General features: G+C 37.2%; 1 protein-coding gene across 1 annotated transcript in view; it reads right to left on the bottom strand.

The window, feature by feature from the left end:
• LOC139735064 (uncharacterized) overlaps nucleotides 1–8,767 on the bottom strand; it is a 48,590-nt gene extending 39,823 nt beyond the window's left edge. Inside the window, exons 1-3 of the mRNA XM_071645837.1 lie at nucleotides 8,707–8,767; nucleotides 5,044–5,109; nucleotides 4,176–4,236 (exon numbers count right to left, since the gene is read on the bottom strand). Coding sequence (XP_071501938.1) covers nucleotides 4,176–4,214 — 39 coding nt within the window. The 5' untranslated portion in view covers nucleotides 4,215–4,236; nucleotides 5,044–5,109; nucleotides 8,707–8,767. The remainder of the gene's footprint in view (nucleotides 1–4,175; nucleotides 4,237–5,043; nucleotides 5,110–8,706) is intronic.
• Between the last annotated feature and the right edge of the window lie 9,421 nt (nucleotides 8,768–18,188).

Genomic DNA, 18,188 nt, shown 5'->3' with positions numbered 1-18,188 from the left:
CTCAATCCAGGCTAGTGATTGAAAACCATGGATAGAGGTTTTGGTGTTTTGGGTTTTTTTTTTTTTGCATTTTACTCTTAACCCGTTGAGGACAGACTGATTTTGCCACAACACGCATTTCCCATAGACACCTGCCCGAGTATACTCGGGACTTATCCTCAACAGGTTAAAGTGTAATTACCAAATTTCAATTCAGTCTAATTCAAAACGTATTTCATTTTGTCAACAGAGCACAGATCAATAAGGTATACGAATGAGGCAACCATGACAAATATGTTTGCAATAGTACTGAAAGGTAAGTTTTAAGCAAATTCAGCACAAAAAAGAGGGGGAGGACAAAGTAAAAAGTAATGTGCACGTCAAAAAAGAAAAGAAATCCAAATAAATGGATGAAGATTAGAATTACATACATAAACATACATGCAGCCCACAGCTATAAAAGACAGAAAAGTGTCTACCAAAGTGAGTAGAAACAATATGTAATGCTTGTAATCAGGTTCAGAAGTCTGAAAGAAAAAAAAAATAGATATGTTGGAGATGATGGGATTGTTTTAACAAAATAATATCACATGTACCCTGTTGCTCCTCTTTTGCAGAGTTGGCAGCATTCACTCATTAAGAAACCATGCAAGGAGACCCAGTAAGCAATCAGGAAGATACCTGTGCATGTAATACATGCATCTCAGTGGGTAAAAAATAATAATTTTAGAATCAGGAGGACTTGACATTTTCTTAGCCAGACACGTAAAGAGATATTTTTAAGTTTTCAAGAAACCTCCTGCTGCATGAGGGAAACTTGGCAACTCTCTTTTCTGGCAGATATAACCCGTTGAGGACGGATGGAGACCCCTGCCCGAGTACACTCAGGACCTGTCCTCCATGGGTTAAGGTGGTATATTATCTGGAAGCATTCTTCAAAGAGTATTGCATTTCTAGGTATTCTAACACCATCAAAATCTTAGGAGAGGTCAAAATTAAGTGCAGACACAAACATACCTTAAACAAAAGACAAAGCAAACAAGATACATGTACATTATACTAAATGTATTCATATCCACACGCATGAATACATTTACGGATAGATAGATTGATTGATAGATAGATAGACAGATAGACTGATAGATTGATACTAGATAGATCGATTGATTGATTGATTGATTGATTGATTGATTGATTGATTGATAGATTGATAGATTGATAGATGGATGGATAGATAGAACAATTGATGGTTAAACAGATAGATAGATAGATAGATAGATAAACAGATAGATAGATAGATAGATAGATAGATAGATAAACAGATAGATAGATAGATAGATAGATAGATAGATAAACAGACAGATGAACAGATATCTGTGGCTACAATGGTCATCTCAGGGTGTGACATACTGGACACTCCTCTTAAAGCCATTGCACACAGGAGCTGGTGGTGCTGTGTATCAACAATGTGGAAATTTACTATACCTGAGAACAAACAGGTTAAATTTGAAGTTGTTTGTTTCCTTCATTTCAAAGCAAGCACAGCAGAGTGTTAGGATTACTTCAAGTGTTTTTTTGTTATTCATACACTGTATAAAGATACACTGATATACTCTGTCATTAGTAAATGTGATTTGGCAGTGGTTTTCACTGTCAAGGGTTCTCACATTAACCCGTTGAGGATGGACAGATTTTGCTACAACACGCATTTCCTGTAGACACCTTCCCGAGTATACTCGGGACTCGTCCTCAATGGGTTAATGAAATTTAGAAGGTTAGGGATACTGTGCAGTACTGAAACAAGCAGACTTAATACAAGGGTGAGTTTCAGAACAAAATAATAGTACAGTCTGTGTAAGCAATCAAATTTATGGCATTATGACCTGAAGGACACCTTAATAATAGTGCTGCATTTCATACAATCACACAGTGCCATACCAAAACCACAATTTTATCACAAACTTGACAAGAGTTCCGTCTGAACCAAGCCAACCTTTAGAGATCTGCACTGTAGTCTCCATGTGAACTACACTTCCACTTCACACAAAGAAACCCAAACCACATTACACATGTAAGCTAGGACGCTCTGTAGTGGATTTTAAAAGCTGCTGGTGCAGACACAGAGAGAAAAGGGAGTTTTTTTTATTTGGTGCGTTCACACATGCACACACAAGAGTGCTTTCGCAAGCAGGACTAGTAATCAGATCAGAAAGTGACTGCAAACATACAAATATAATTGCTATCATGCATCTTAGAAAACAGAATGCATGTATCATTTGGTAAATCTCTAAGATACTTGAGGCATCTGTTATTCAGTATAAATGACCTGTTAATTTTTGTGAAAGAAGAATTGTGCATGATGCAGTAAATGTTGGAATATATAATGTACACATTAAGATCAGAATACATGTATGAGTGTGTTAAAGGACAAGTTCACCTTCATAAACATAAGGATTGAGAGAATGCAACAATATTAGTAGAACACATCAATGAAAGTTTTAGGAAAATTGGGCAATCGATGCAAAAGTTATGAATTTTTAAAATTTTTGTGTTGGAACCGCTGGATGAGGAGACTACTACAGCTTGTGAGTCATATGCGTACAACAGTATAAAGAAAATGTAAAGAAAATTCAACATATTTTCACTTTTTTCGCATAATAATAGAGCACTTGAATTGCCTCTTTCTAAAGGCAGGGGGAATAATATTACCCATAACATTTGTCGGTAACGAGTCGGGGGAATGTGTACTTTTTTCAAAAGATGAAATTTTGTGAAATTCTCTTTATATTTTCCTTATATTGTTGTACGCATGTGACATCTAAGTTATTCACACACTGCAGTAGTCTTCTCATCCAGCCGTTACTGCACAAAAACTTCAAAAATTCATAACTTTTGAACGGATTGTCCGATTTTCCTCAAACTTTCAATGATGTGTTCTACTAATACTGCTACATTCTCTCAATCCTTATGTTTATGAAGGTGAACTTGTCCTTTAAGTATAGGGAACTGTTATTTGGCGTCAAATACGGTTACAATGCCCCGTGCATAATGCAGTAAATATTGACTACTGAATTCAGCATACCAGTACATGTGTGTTTTGCCATGCTATTTAGTGCTCTATTGGATGTCTGTCTCAACTCACCTCATGATCTACCATGAAATATGCAATGAAAGCAAATTAAATATAAGTGTGAAATGAGTGGCAGAATATGTCATGGTATATGTAGTGCCGTCATTATGTAATTACAGTGAAGATCAGCTTTCTGCACTTGCAACATATCCAACTTTTTAATTGTGCATCTCATGGGTTGTTGATTTAACAGTCGCAAACCTCCCAACCTTTCTGACTGAAAAATAGTGATGATTTGGCTTTAAAAAGTAGGAAAGAAAGAGCAGTTCCCATAGGAGTGTGTAGTGCTAGTAAAATCATCAAGAAAATCATGAAACTCCAGTAGAAACAACTGGTAATGGTCAAAATTAAGGTTCTTTCCTCCACAAGATCAGAATGATTGGGAGGTCTGTAGTCAGCTCCATGCCTCTGCAGGCTTAGTCCCTCCTATGACTTTACCATGTATGTACACACATGAGAAACCGGTATGCTCCTCATTTCCCTCAATACGTCATCATTACTCGCCTCCATGTACTCTTAAATGTCATCCAAGCTTTCTCTTTCTTAATGTGTTTTATAGCAAGGAGACATTCAATATCCTGTGACTCACCATGAGGATGATTAGCATAATTCATGAAAATGTGAGAAAATGGAGTGATTACATGCCATCCTGCACTCAACTCTGCAACAGGCAACATAAGTAATGATTAAAAAAAAGAGGCATAAATAGAGACATTATACACTACCAGATGTCCATGGCTTACTCATAATATTCTTAAATGAAGTTAAATAGTCTACATTAATTATTATATTATCTGTGTTATGCTCTCTTTATACCTCAACAGTGCAATATCATGTGCATGTTCCTCTGTTTTTAATGCAGAAGGCTAATTGAATTTGAGTTTAAACTGCAATTGACTTTCTACGCGCCACTGACAAAGAAAGTAATATTTGCTCAGTTCCATACTCAAAGTTGGTCCTTTCTATCCTCAAAGAAACATTCAAAACGTAAAAGTCCAAGGATGGTAGACACCATTAATCATTGTCATGCATTTTGCTGAAACATCTAGCATTATGTGGACCTCACCTTTGCGGAAGAAATCAAGTTCTTCATCCCAAAAGACATGCAGCCAATGATATCGTCAAATCTGTAACAAAATCCAGAGAAAGAAGACTTGACTGTGAGAGTCGATGTCTTTACCATAACTTCACTTCTGTTGCTAGACTGGAAATGTTGTGTAATGTGGCCGAAAACTTGTTAGTACACTAATAGTTACACCAGTCACCTGTCTGTACACTCTCTACTTTCATTACTACTGTAAAAGTTGAAGTTTTTGAGCATTTCGGGCAACTAGAAACTGGCACAAAAATAAAAGAAAGCAAACATTTTTGCTTGTCATAAGTCACACTATTTTTTCTCTTGATTCCGCAGAAGTTGAAACATGCCAAATTTACTCAACTGGCTCAACATGAAAAAACTACTCACACAAAAATATCCTCTTTACAGTATCCCAAGTTGTGTCTGCTACAATGTTAAACACATCAGCTAGTGCTTCAAAATAACTATCTCAGTAACAATATGTTTGTTGTTTCTCAGAGGTATGCATGGGCATAGAGGAAAACCTTGATTAAAGAGAATCTACTGGATAAGAATATTAAGGAGAGGACAGAAATATATTTTTTGATAGTGTATGCTTCACTGGTGAAACTGTGGAAATAGAGACTGGATTTTAATAAGCTTCATTTATTGTAGAATTACAAACAATCAATCTGTCTTTCACACTGGAAAGGGGGTACAATCCAACACTCTCAGAAAGGAGTAACAAGAATTATATTTCATGATGAACTGACATGACATCAGTCAAATACAGGGCCAGAGAGAAGGTGAAACAAATAGCTCTGCTGCCCCCCTCCCCTTGGCCCACTTTTTTTGAAATGGAATCACCCTAACTCACCTTTTTCCAGTGTGTCTGTTGAGATGAATGACCAGCCTTGTTGTGGGATGCACCAATTCAAGGGGACTGTGAGATGGAAAAGATGTCCAAATCAAATCAAACACAAATTCTTCTAGATATATATATTTATACAAAAATACAAAAAAGTGGAAAAAAGGGACATCAAAAGACATATTGACAAAGGGACAGACTGTATCACAGTATACTGAGGAGATACATACATACATGTAATGATACGAAGGAAAGGAGAGAAAAAGTGAGAGGGAGATAAAGGAGAAGAATAGAATCAAATGAAGGCAGATACTATCTTTGATAGTGGGGGAAAAAAGTGTTGAAATCATTGCTTCTGGATATTAATCTTGCTCCACAGAAATATCAGAAATGAATGATACATCTGCAGCAATTGTCACTTCTAAAGTAATTATAGTTGTTAACAATAAAACATGTCAATGTTCTCTTCTACTCCCATTGCTTACAAAAAAGTGGCACTTTCAATATCTATATCTGAAACATGAAAGAACAAGTTCCTGTATACAGTGGGTTATTTCAGTTTGAGACCAGTGAACATCAGAGTCCAGAATGCACAGGGGCAATTTATTTAAATCAAATGACTTTAATTTTAATAGTTCAGGGACTAAAATCATCATGTACACGTAATAACTGCACTTTGAATATTGCACATGTGCATGGCGGCAAGCATTCATCATGTCTGATGGAATACTCGACATGCATAACATGCCTTTGCTATAAAGTTTTCATTATCCACCAACTAGATCTACACTTCCCATGCGAATTCTGGCTATAATGTCTAATTCCATGCCATTACATGACAGACCTCCTTTAAGGTAGGCATGTTTATATCAAGTTCTGTTTGCAGTAAATTAGAATTTTAAAAAAATAGACGTCCCTCTGGTGCTCTATAACCACATCTCATTAAGGCTCTGGGATCAAGAAGTACACTTGACAAGACACAGGTGTGCGAAATTATTTATAGCTTTCCAGCAAACCTCACACCGAATGGCTAAAATTGATACTAACAGGAAATTCTGGCAATTTGTACATGGACGCATTTTATCTCCCTTCACCCGACAGTATGCTTGCTCAAGAAATTGGGCTGAAAAGGTTACCAGACAAGCTATGCACCATCTAGTTACACCCACTGCGAGACAACCACTGAGACGGACTATAAAGTAAATGTTATTTCCAATAATTGCGCTACACAGACACATCCGTTTCAAATTTAATTCAGTAGACACATCACCCCCATGTAGAATGCCGTCACACTTTCATTTCTCTGATTTTCTATTTTCCTAGATGCAAGGAATGAATCATGTTGGGTATGAACTTGATATTTCAGAGGGAGTCATTTTCAATCATACATGCTTCACTTTCAGGCAATTGCAGTGACCTTTTGCAAGAGGTCGCCAAGGCCAGGAGCAAATGAGGACTCAGTTGGTATTAATGTATACGGCAAATATTTCACGAGGTTTGTATGTTCGCGAATTTCGCGATTCAGGTGCTATTCACGAAATTAAAGACAGGCGAAAAATTTTTTGCCATTGACAATAGTTGTCAAAAGAAACAAAGGTGTCCTGGATCCAGATGGTGAGTCAGATCAGTACCAAAATTTCATCACCTCTTCCTTGCATCATTTATAAAGTATTCCTGAAAGTTTCATCCAAATCCATTTATAGCTTTGTGAGTTATTTTGCAAACAGAAAAATAAACAGACAGAAACAGACAAGCAAACCAATGCTGACACAAACAGAACCTCCTTGGCAGGGGTAACATGTAAAAAAAAAAAAACACAAGATGCTAAAGTTGGGATTTCCTTGTACAGGTAATCGCATCCAACATGAAAATCCAAGGGGACATATAAACTTGCAAAGCGCATTTAATGAGGAAGATTGTAGACTACATGTTAACCCACTGAAGACGAGTCCCAAGAATACTCAGGCAAATATCTATGGGAAATGCATAATATAGTAAAATCGGTCCATCCTCAACGGGTTAAATTAGAAGCGGGAAACACTGTTATGGGACATACAAACTGTAGGAGGGAAATGGAATAATGGGGGAGGGGGGCGCTACTTCAGGGAATATGGACGAGGGGCAGGTGGCCAAGTGCAGGCAGGAAAAGAGCCTTTTGCCTTCTCAGGAATCTAAACTTTCGTTGACGTTAAGAGCATCACAGCGTGAAATATGACAGGTGGCACGTAGGAGTGCGAACTACATTCCAAACTTACCGGTACCTCCACAAAGTTTTGGTGGTGGGGAGGGAGTTTGTCATTCTTTAGGAGAATACTGTGGTAAATGGAAATATGCGGTATGTTATTGTTGCGTCAATGCGTTGAGGCGCGTTGTGTCCATGCCAATGGCGCAGTGTGCGTGTGGTTGGCATGGGCACAACGGAACTTTTATTTTTCATGTGAATATAATGACGCAGATTTGATTGATTCTGGATTCTTTACTTTCACTTGAGAGAGAATGGACATACAAATATATTCTCTACGAGCTCTGCTATGTTGAATAGTTAATAGGCCTGTATCTGTATTCGACATGTAGCTGAGGATAATGCGGAGTTTATACATGTATCGGCAGACTGAGACTGTTCGATTTGTTCAAATAAATCTATGCAACGTCAAATGGAGACTGTCAGCGTCATCATTAACCCGGCTTACAACAATACTTTATAAGGATCTAAAAAGAAAAACAGCAAAGCTTTGTAATACTCACCTGGTAGTAAAAAAAAAAATATTGGCAGGAATTCACATTGGTGGTTCAAATTTATCCACGGATAATGTAAATTTTGTAAACAAAAATGTTTGCTGTAGCTCACATAATGCTATATGAACGCACTGTATGCTGATACACAATATGTGAAAGGTATGCCTATTTCTCACTTGTTTTAGTGAATGGCCTAAACTCAAATCATGGATTTAATTCAAATTACCTATGGGAATTCATGCCAATATGCCAGACCTCAAAGGAAAGAAAAGTGAATGGTAGCTAGCAGCATCAGTGCCTCAATAATATCCACCATTATTCTGTAGCCAACTGGTTAAAGGCTGTATCAAGTTATCGTCACTGGGGCGACAAGACCTCGTATCTTCAATGTTCAGGAGAGCTAAAAAACATGGCGGCCAAAGCACTATAGCGAATGGGATAGCGTTTCCTTTGACATGCCGTGGTGGCTTCATTTTTGGAGTAAAACAGTTCGGATTTGGTCAGGACATCACTTAACCCATTATTTGACCATTAATAAAAAAGTCATTTTCACCAAAATTGCAGATACAAGGTCTTGTCACCCCAGCGACGTTATGATTTTACAATCTATGTCCTTTATTCAAATCAATTATTCTTGCATCAAGTTGTTTTTATTGTGAGTGATTGACAAACTGCCCGTCATTGACATCAGTAACCGCTGCTCAGTGTTTTAGTAGCAGCTATAATAAAAAGCATGCGTGCACATACTCGGGTTGGAATCGAACCAACAATCTGATTGCTAGACAGGTGTCTTATCCACTAGACTACTGAGCTTCCATCCATTAGAGCAGTGATATGGGTCTGATCCCATAATAGCAGTGGGCACAGCACAATATTTTTAAATCAACGATTCTCACACCAAGTCATTAAATCATGGAAGAGCCCTATAATACTCACATGTAAAAAGTCTTGTCAAACTTGGGCTCTTTGGTGTTCTTCTGGACCGGTGTGAACTCACTTAGCACCTCCTTCCCACCAGTGACAAGAGAAATCTGGTAAAAGGAGACAATTTGATGCACCTTTATACACCCTTGTTGTCTACCATCCCTATGGTGCCCATTATTGACAGAAAATTTAGACGGAAATCCAGCCTGGTTTTCAAGGACAGTTTCATACGAGGAGAGTCAAACAAACACAACATTGCATTGCATAGGACAAATAAAAAGAGTTATGAAATTTGGATATTATATTTAACATGTTTATGTGAAACCATTCAAACTTAGTGATTATCACATACATGTACATGCAAATGAGATGTGATGATCCCCTTTAACACTTTCACTTTTTGCTTTGTAAATATTTTTTTTTTTAATCTCATTTCATAGGTATAAGATGTCAATATTTTTAGTAATATGTCCTTCTCCCAACAAATTTTGGCATTCTCGGCTTCTAAATTGAGAGTGGTCTTGCAATTTGAGTATAAAAAGGAATTATATTTTTTTTCAAAAGAAAAAAGAAGAGATGTAAATATTATAATAAGCATGAAGTTTTCCCCTTTTTGCTGTCCACCAAGAAAGTGGAGGAGAAAAAAAAAACATGACAAGACAAAACTAGACAAAACGTTTGTTAATCTCCTTGAACTTCTCTTTCTCTATTTCTAGACCCCTCTCGGGGGGATGGTGAGAAATACGCTGCAGACGGATAAGAAACCCTGGATGCTCTCAGCGCTCCTCCAGAAAAACTCGACAAGGAGCCAAGAAATGTGAATCATCAGTGCTTTCTGGCTCTGCTTCATAAGGAAAGTCAATATCACGAACAGGTGTGGCAGAAAGTATAGGAGGCCACTTGGAAACAAATACAAGCAGGTTTATAGAAATGACCTATGGAATAGACCCCCAAATCTTTCTGCAGACTGGACAATGCCAGCACAAAGACACAACTTCCCCATTAATTTTGTTGTCCCCTCAGTTCTTATGGTAATACTTTTCTTTTAAAAAGAGTACAATTAATACCACAAGACTGACCACTTTTGGAGCCACCTACAATACTTCCTATTGTATGTAACTGAGCAAACCTTAAAGGGATGGTACAGTATTGGTGGAGATGAGGATTGGGCTTATAACTTTTTGCGAGATACCAAGAAACCACTTACGCGATAATACAGAGCATACCATTCTACGAGGAATTCAAAGTTTATTAGACGAAAACTGGTTAACTTTTGGAATGGCAGAGACATCCAAAAACAAAGTAAAACAAAGCAATCCTAATAAAAGGTGGGTCCCACCTTTTATTCCGATTGCTCTGTTTTGGATATCTCAGCCATTCCAAAACCAGTTTTCATCAAATAAATGTTGAATCCCTCTTGGAATATAAATATTTGATAAGAGATTTGTCATTACGTGTATCTCGCCAAAATATACATGTTAGAATTCTGAAGTAAGATCTCAACCAAAACTCTCAGATCTACATCCCTTGAACAATATTTGGAGCAAGCTACATGTAACAGGGAGAATTTTACATGGAAGCAGGGCACACAGAAAGCATGGTCCATACCCCTTCTTCAGGACCTCTAGCAGTCAAAACTTACAGGGGTGTTTGAATTCAGTCCCCCTTAGCACCCCCCCCCCAGCTTTTCTAGTCTTTAAAAAGGTGGTATACCATAGTATTGGTGGAGATTAAGATTTGGCTTTTGACTTTTTGTGATATACCACTTCTGAAACAGCATACAGCATACCATTAAAGAGGAATTAAAAGTTTATTTGATGAAAATCGGTTTTGGAAAGGCTGCAACATCCAAAAACAAAGTAAAACAAAGCAGTCTGTAATAATAAAAGGTGGGTCCCACCTTTTTTGGGGGGATATCTCAGCCATTTCAAAACCAATTTTCATCAAATAAATTTTGACTTCCTCTTGGAATTACATTCTCTTTCTTATTTTATAAGAGGTTTCTCATAATCTCACCAAAAATGTTAGAAACCTGAAGTTAGGTCTCAACCAATACAATGCATCTCTTTTGGCCACATTTAAACACATGGCAACATCTCAGCCAAACGACGATTACACTTTCTTCATACTCTCTATACGACATGTAGCTTCTTTAATACAAACTTTGAAATAGCAGTATTTCTTGTTTTTTTATGCAAAGATGGGGATCCATGTGTCACTGAACTGCACAGAAGCAAAGGGTATTATGTTGCATCACTCATATGAGTAGCAGAATGACTCTAACATAATATAACAAGACAATCTACATATCATTTGCCAAAGGAAGTATCTATAATGGCAAATATATTGGGTCCAGCTGGTTTAAATAGGACAATATCAATGCTATGATCATCGCAAACCTACCCACACCCAAATTTCAGTTTGGCTAACAATTCCAAACCAAAGCTTGAGCCAAGTTTCCATAGGGGGTTCTCCAAGGAAATACAATCCTTTTTATACAAATTACAATGTATCAAATCTGGTCAGCAGCTTCAGGGAAAGAAGTGACCCATTTGGCAGTTTATAAAATTCAAAATAAAACCATATTGCTGGTCAAAACTTCTACAGAAGCATCCCACCTATACACCATCATTGCACAGGTAACTCTTTATAGAAACTTATCTGTTCAGTAGATACACATGACAGGCGCCTCTTATTATATCAAAATTTCATTAATGGGACATGCAAGCTTTAGATGAAATAAAAAAAAATTACATCTATTGCAGATTAAAATGTATAACTCATAAAGATGAGTGAGACCGCTGTCACTGTATTACAAGAGCGCGTTAGACTTCAAACTTCGATAACTTTTCACTATTTGCCCAATCATTGAAACTTTTATTGATAATCCGTCTGTTTTTCTTAAAGAGCCTTTCTATCACAATTCATGAGAACATAGTTTATCCAGATAAAGAAAAAGATAAGATACTCACTCTCACATACAAATCACACTGCTGGGGTCTGCATGCTACTTGCAGCTGCTTGGCAGAATGAACTGTAAAAGAAAGAGAGAAAAAAAAATCAAATATTTGGATTATGAAAGAATACATTTGTAACATTCAAAGAGCAATTGAGCTAATACAGATCTAGACTGGGCAGCAACTATAGCAGAATTTTTCTATTGCTTCTACCACTACAAATATAACATTTACTGTCATAACAATTAGCGTTTAGATTATCCAAGATCGACAATGCTGCCTCACACTATTCAAACATTATGCTGGTTCAAGGTAACAAGTGTGGCTTAGAAATAAATGAATTAAGGCAAAAAACAAAAAGTCAGGAATATTGTATCCGTTTACAAATGTGATGGAGAATTGTATTACCATTCATGTCAGTTTATATACAATGTGTATCTCCTAACAATGTAAATGGTACAGACATCTAATGTGTCTTCCCTTCTTTATAATTCTTACATTAACAAAGTAGGGGCTATACAGAAAAAAAAAAATAGCGTTTCCACTTGATTAGAGCTAAAACAAGGCAGAATGGACAGTGAAAGTTTGGCAATATTTTCATTTCTTTTCTTGCTCATGCTAACAGCAGGTCTCTTGCCGACCTGACTTTTAACTAATTACATCAAAGCATTAAATATGCACGTCAATCCACTGGTCATTCGATTAGAGCCTATAAAATATTCAAGAGACGGCGGTGTTACCTTCAATGCAGTGACCAAACTAATGACCAACAACTCATCAAGTAATTACTTCATCCTTTGCCAAGGTAAGCATCAATGCACACAATCAAACGCTTTGTTGCCCCTGCCCCTATTTCCTTTAAAAATTCATTTCAGCCCTGAATTATTACTAACAATCACAAAGCGTGGTATGATAAGAGAAAGTCTAAGTCTACCACCGGCAAAGCTAATCACTTGATGACCAGTATTTTCTGGTAGTACATTGTACATGTATGCAGTGCACCTGAAGGTCAGCATATCATAAGACTGCCCATCAACTGATTGGTGTACTATTACAGCATACCAAGTTCATCATTGATCACAAACTTGTCTTTGCCTCATGCAGTGTTTTTCCTTTCGCTCAACAGTCATAACAAATCAATGGTCATGACAGCTTATTTTGTTCCGACTATTCATTGTCATGTGTTTTGATTTGTTTCATTTTGCTTTACTTATTCATTTCTACCAAGTTCCAGGACAGAGATAAGTTACAAAAATCTTAAGTTTTCCATCTTAACCTGTTTAGGACTGGCTGATTTTGCTGTTCCTGACACGTATTTCCCATTGACACCAGCCCGAGTGTACTCGGTAGTTGTCTTCAACGGGTTAAAGTACACTTCGACTTAGAGAAAAATTTGACATATGGCAGATTAAAATCAATAGAATATATTAAAGAGAAGAGGACTTGAAAAGAAAATTTTTGCACTTCAACAACACATACTTAACAGATTTACAGAGTTGGCACAATCAGTTACAAGAAATGCATGTAATGCCTACAATCACCTTAAAGAATCACAAAGTCTGAGCAAATATCTTTCCCTCAAAAAAAAAAGATATTTTGACATAAATGTACAGTGTATGTACATTTGGTTCCATTGAATTCATCTACCATCAAAATTTTCATATTCACAGCATTATTACAAACTCAAAAAGAAAATAACTTTTTCTGACATTTTTATATCAACAAGTTTTACTGGTAAATCCATGTTATAAAATCATTCAGGTTTGTCACTGCATATCATGATATCTTCAAGATCATCAAATAATAATGATCATTTGCAAACTATATTCCACGCCACATTGCTTTAATTGTTTTACATCATAATTTGAAGTTTCAGCTCTGTTCATCTAGTGGGCTGTTGTTTAAATGTACGAAAGAAAAATGTTTCATTTTGTAGAACACCACACTTCACAAACTCTAGTCTGTATAATGAGAAAAATGAGTAATTAGTCTTACCATGAATTGTCAAACATCCTGTTTTGGGTTTCAAGGCTATCTTTAGCTTCCCTGTACAAGGAAAGTAGAAAGAAATGGACAACATTTAAGGCATTATTCATTGCATTGTATATGATGTCTTTAATAACCAGAATATAATACATGTAGGTAAAATGTAAACTGTACTCTGGAATTTGTGTTAATTTCACAATCTACAGAATTAGCATAAAAACATAATTATGCATGGAATATCTCCAGAAGCTATTCAATTACAGAAATACTCTACACTGCAAAAGAGTAAGTTACGTGATGTTCACTAAAGCTGGCCCTGTGAAAAAAAAAACACAAAAAAAAAGACAAACATACAAAACACACTGTTATAAATAGAAACAATCATCATGCAAGAGTTTCTACTTAACCAGTATGTGTAACACAATGCTGAACACTGGCATTGGTCCAACGGCCCCTGACTGGTCAGTAAAAATCACTGTCGGACCAGTAACTGTTTCAGGGATGGGTCAGTAAAACATGGAACAACTGGGTAGCTAATGGTCTGACAGACAGGTTGGACCAGTTATTAAAAAAAAAAAAAAAAAAAAAAAATGGGTTAGTGTGCAGCCCTGCGTAACACATGGGGAATTAGCACTGGATGTCAAATGTATGCTACCTGCGCTCCCTTCTGTCAAAGAAGCAAAGGTTATCAAATCTGTAATACAATTTGTACTCTTCAATAGTTTTCATCAAATCTTATCAATACAAACCATTTGTATCTTTGTGATAGCTCTCACTCGAAAGAGTAAGAAATTTTTAGTTTCTTATATTCTAAGTTACGTTTTATTGCAATGAAGGATATCTTGTAATCTACAACACAGAAGAAAAACAGAAAATGAAAATAAAATGCTTGATACCCATTTGAAGGGATTATTAAAAATAACAAAAATAAAAAATTTGCATTCTGCACAATTTTTCCTTTTCTTTCTTTACGAATGTAACTGTAGATCTTTTTTTTAAGTTTCAGAATATGTTTTCTTAGGTAGAACATCAAACCTAGGAATCCTTCACAAACTGAGCATTTTAATCAAAATAAAAAGAACATTTCTGTCTTTAACCTGTTGAAGACAAGTCCCGAGAATACTCGGGCAAGCGTCTATGGGAAATGTGTGTACTAGCAAAATCAAACCGTCCTAAACAGGTTGAATAATATACTTTGCTTTTCTAGATGTAGTGAAAACAGACTAAACATTTGATATCAGAACATATGCCCAGAAGTACTGCCAGGGGATATTTGTGTTAATGTCTACCTTGGTATTCATTCTTTAAATGATTTAAATTAAGACATCTTGTTCCTTACTACAGTATATTTAGGGTAGGTTGAGGACCTAGCACTATGGATCTGTTACACATGAAACAACCCAACATGGCAGAAGACAAACCTTTAAGTTTGGCATTTTCGCTCTCTCCTCCCTCAGCAGAACGCTTGGCAGCAAGTCTCTTTCCACTCCGCCGCACAGACTCGCTGCGATTGAAGTAACTGAACTTCTTGTCGAGGCGCCCTCTCTTGTTCTGTTGCTGGCAGTGTTTGCTAGTGGGGTCGCTGCCCTGTCGTTTAACAGCCATTTGGGGAATCGACACTTCCTCTTCCCTCTGTCTTTTCCTGTTCCTCTTCCTGTCAGCATTAGCTGCTGCGGAACAAACTGCATTGCTTGCTTCAGCTGTTGCCATGGCAACTCCTTGATATGGCATTAACTTGTGCAGTAGGAATTGATTAGAAGTTTGTTTTCTTTTCCAGTCAGCCTAGGACAGATAAAAACAACCTATGAGGTGACTTGAAACACAATGCCGGCATTAACTATTCCCTAGAGATTGTGAATTTTTCAACAGAAATTACACATTTAGGGCCTGAATTTGAGTATATATCTCCTATAACCACTTGAGAAGTACAGTAGACTCATATTTTTTTCTCAATAAACGATTATAATCTTTTTAGGATTTAGTGGGTTACCAAAAAGAAGAGATCCAAAATGAGTTATTCCTATTGCATCAATCATAAGATTGAAACAGTTTCATACAACTGGCGCTTACACCTGCAGTTAAGTTGTGAATCTTCTCACACCTAGATTGAACTAAAAAAAAAAAAGGAATCGTTCAAATTGACATAATTATGATAAAATATTCCTCGTAAAGGCTCACTATGCATCAATCAGCATGATACTGCAAATCAAGTTTTACATTCTTGGATGAATAGAACACGAGTGGGAAAGAGATGAAAAGCAGCAGAGCAACCACTTTTTTGCAAGCCTGTATGTCTGTGTGTCTCACTGTCTGTCAGCATGTCTATTCGTGTTCAACAGGCAGTATACTATGGTAAAAACTGGCATAAATAAATTCATGAAAAATGAAATGATGTAGGCCTACATTGCTTTTAAGTAATGTTGTTATAATTCCCATGATCCATCTGATTTAGTCCTTTAATTCACTAGTGCTTTTAACTCCCTGCTAAAAAAACCCAAAAAAACACTATTTTAAAAAATGTAAACGTACATTCGCTCAACAATACATGTATTTACTGACTTAATCACTTTGTTCCAGAGTGGCTAGCATTAGCAGGGCATAATTTCAATAATCACATTTAATATTAATATGATCAAAGGTGTACTGCACAATGGCAGCTTTCATACCAGTAGGATATAGACTCATACACTTGTATTTGTAGAACTATAGTTAGAAGTACCTTCAGTGCCTTCAGTACCTTCTATGGGAGCCTTATATTCCGTAATCCATTGATAATTGCGTTTGTCTTTCCTATGATGTGCACATGAATATTTGTATTACGAAAGAATGTTAATTTCAGTAAACATAGGCTACTGTATTCAGTTTGCCAGAATCTTCAGAGCTTAATTAAGGGAGGCACACTCAATGACTGAATAAGAAGTTCTTAGACTGCATGTGGCTGCATAAAAATGGTAACACTTGTAAAGTTGTAGCAGTAAATTCTTTTCGATTTAAAAATACTTTTATCATGGTTGCAGCATAACTTCTGATGCTTCTGTGGTTCCTGGCATGCCTGGCAGTAATGGAAGTGATAATACCTTGGGTTCAATCGATGGTACATATAAATGCCTATAGTATAAGATCTGATCGCCTGTCAAGATACGTTCGTTTGATTATGATGTCAAAAACACGCCAGAAAGATTTTTTAAGACATGCTAATGGACTAGCACCCCACATTGCATTACGTCCATCATCATGCAGGCCTGCATTATGCTAAAATGTGCGCACGACTTCCACTGGCTGGTACTGTAGTACCACTGCACTGTGACCACTGGGAAATTCAAGGGCAGGCAGGGGTGGTGTAGTACCGATACCGGATGCACCCAATTCCCAACGACCATAAAATCCCAATTGATAGATTGCATGGTAACAATCTTGCATGGAACTACTATCTAATTCTGGCTACTTTTCCATGCTTACCCTACACAAATACTAATATCAAAGTGAAACGGTAGCTTCCCGTGAAAGATTTACCTTTCAGGATACGTCGAGATCGAATACTGTGATTTACAAAATACAAAAAGACCGCCATATTCGTAAGGTTCTCCCTTTGCTTTGTGAGTCATTCGGAGAGGATTATACGGCGGCGCGCGCTCGTGCATAACGTAAACAAACAATAGAATCGACCCTTGACTCTCGGGTGCAAAACGGCAGCTGCACGCTGCCTTCTTTCACCTCAATCAGCAACTTGAACTGGATCACCCCCTCAATGAAAAGGGTGCTATGCCTCCCCCCCCCCCCCCCCCCCCCCTCTTTCGGATCACAATAGTAGTCTAGACTCTTATACTCTACCGTGAATACTGAATACTTGAGATCGATTTGGACAATTTGAAAAGTGATGTCACTCAAACTTGTCACATTGGGAGATAATTATTGTACGTAAGATTGGCACAGGTAGGTCTGCTCAGTGATCGACAACAGTATGACAGCGAAGTTTTTCGAATAAAAAAGTATAGGGTCAAAGCTACTATAATAGGCCTAATATAGGGATGAGGGGGTGGTGCCAAGGACTGGTGGGAATTAAGGGGGGTTAAACAATGTAGGGGTGACCGGGAATATTATTGGCCGTGATCGGTATATGAAACTTTCGCGGATTTCGCTATGAAGGCAAGATTCGAGAAAGTATAATTTTTGTTTTGTTTTGTTTTGTTTTCTACAAAGTGCATTGAATGCCAGTGGCAATTCGAATTAAAAGTTCAAGCCGCGAAAGTTTTTTCTTTTTCTTTTTCTTTTTCTTTTTTTTTCTTTTTTTTTGGGGGGGGGGGGTTGATACAGCAATCATGCTCGAGAGAGTCCCACCAGTTCATGCAGGTGCACTGATGAGATGATCGCTGGCACTTGTATATGCATCATGCATGCTGTTTATCCGTTGTACATTGATGTGGTGTGAAAGTAATCGGTACACACGGGTACTGAATGTACACATGTAGCTTGACCATGCAGTTGCATTGTAGCCTCTTCCTATGTCGGGTATAGGCTTGCTGTGTACAATGTGATATTGTTGGACGTAAT

Source organism: Diadema antillarum, unplaced genomic scaffold (genome assembly GCF_040938485.1).
Source record: "Diadema antillarum isolate AM-2024a unplaced genomic scaffold, OU_Dant_1.0 seq00000563_RagTag, whole genome shotgun sequence".
Taxonomy (NCBI): Eukaryota; Metazoa; Echinodermata; class Echinoidea; order Diadematoida; family Diadematidae; genus Diadema; species Diadema antillarum.
This window is presented reverse-complemented; position numbering and strand designations above follow the sequence as displayed.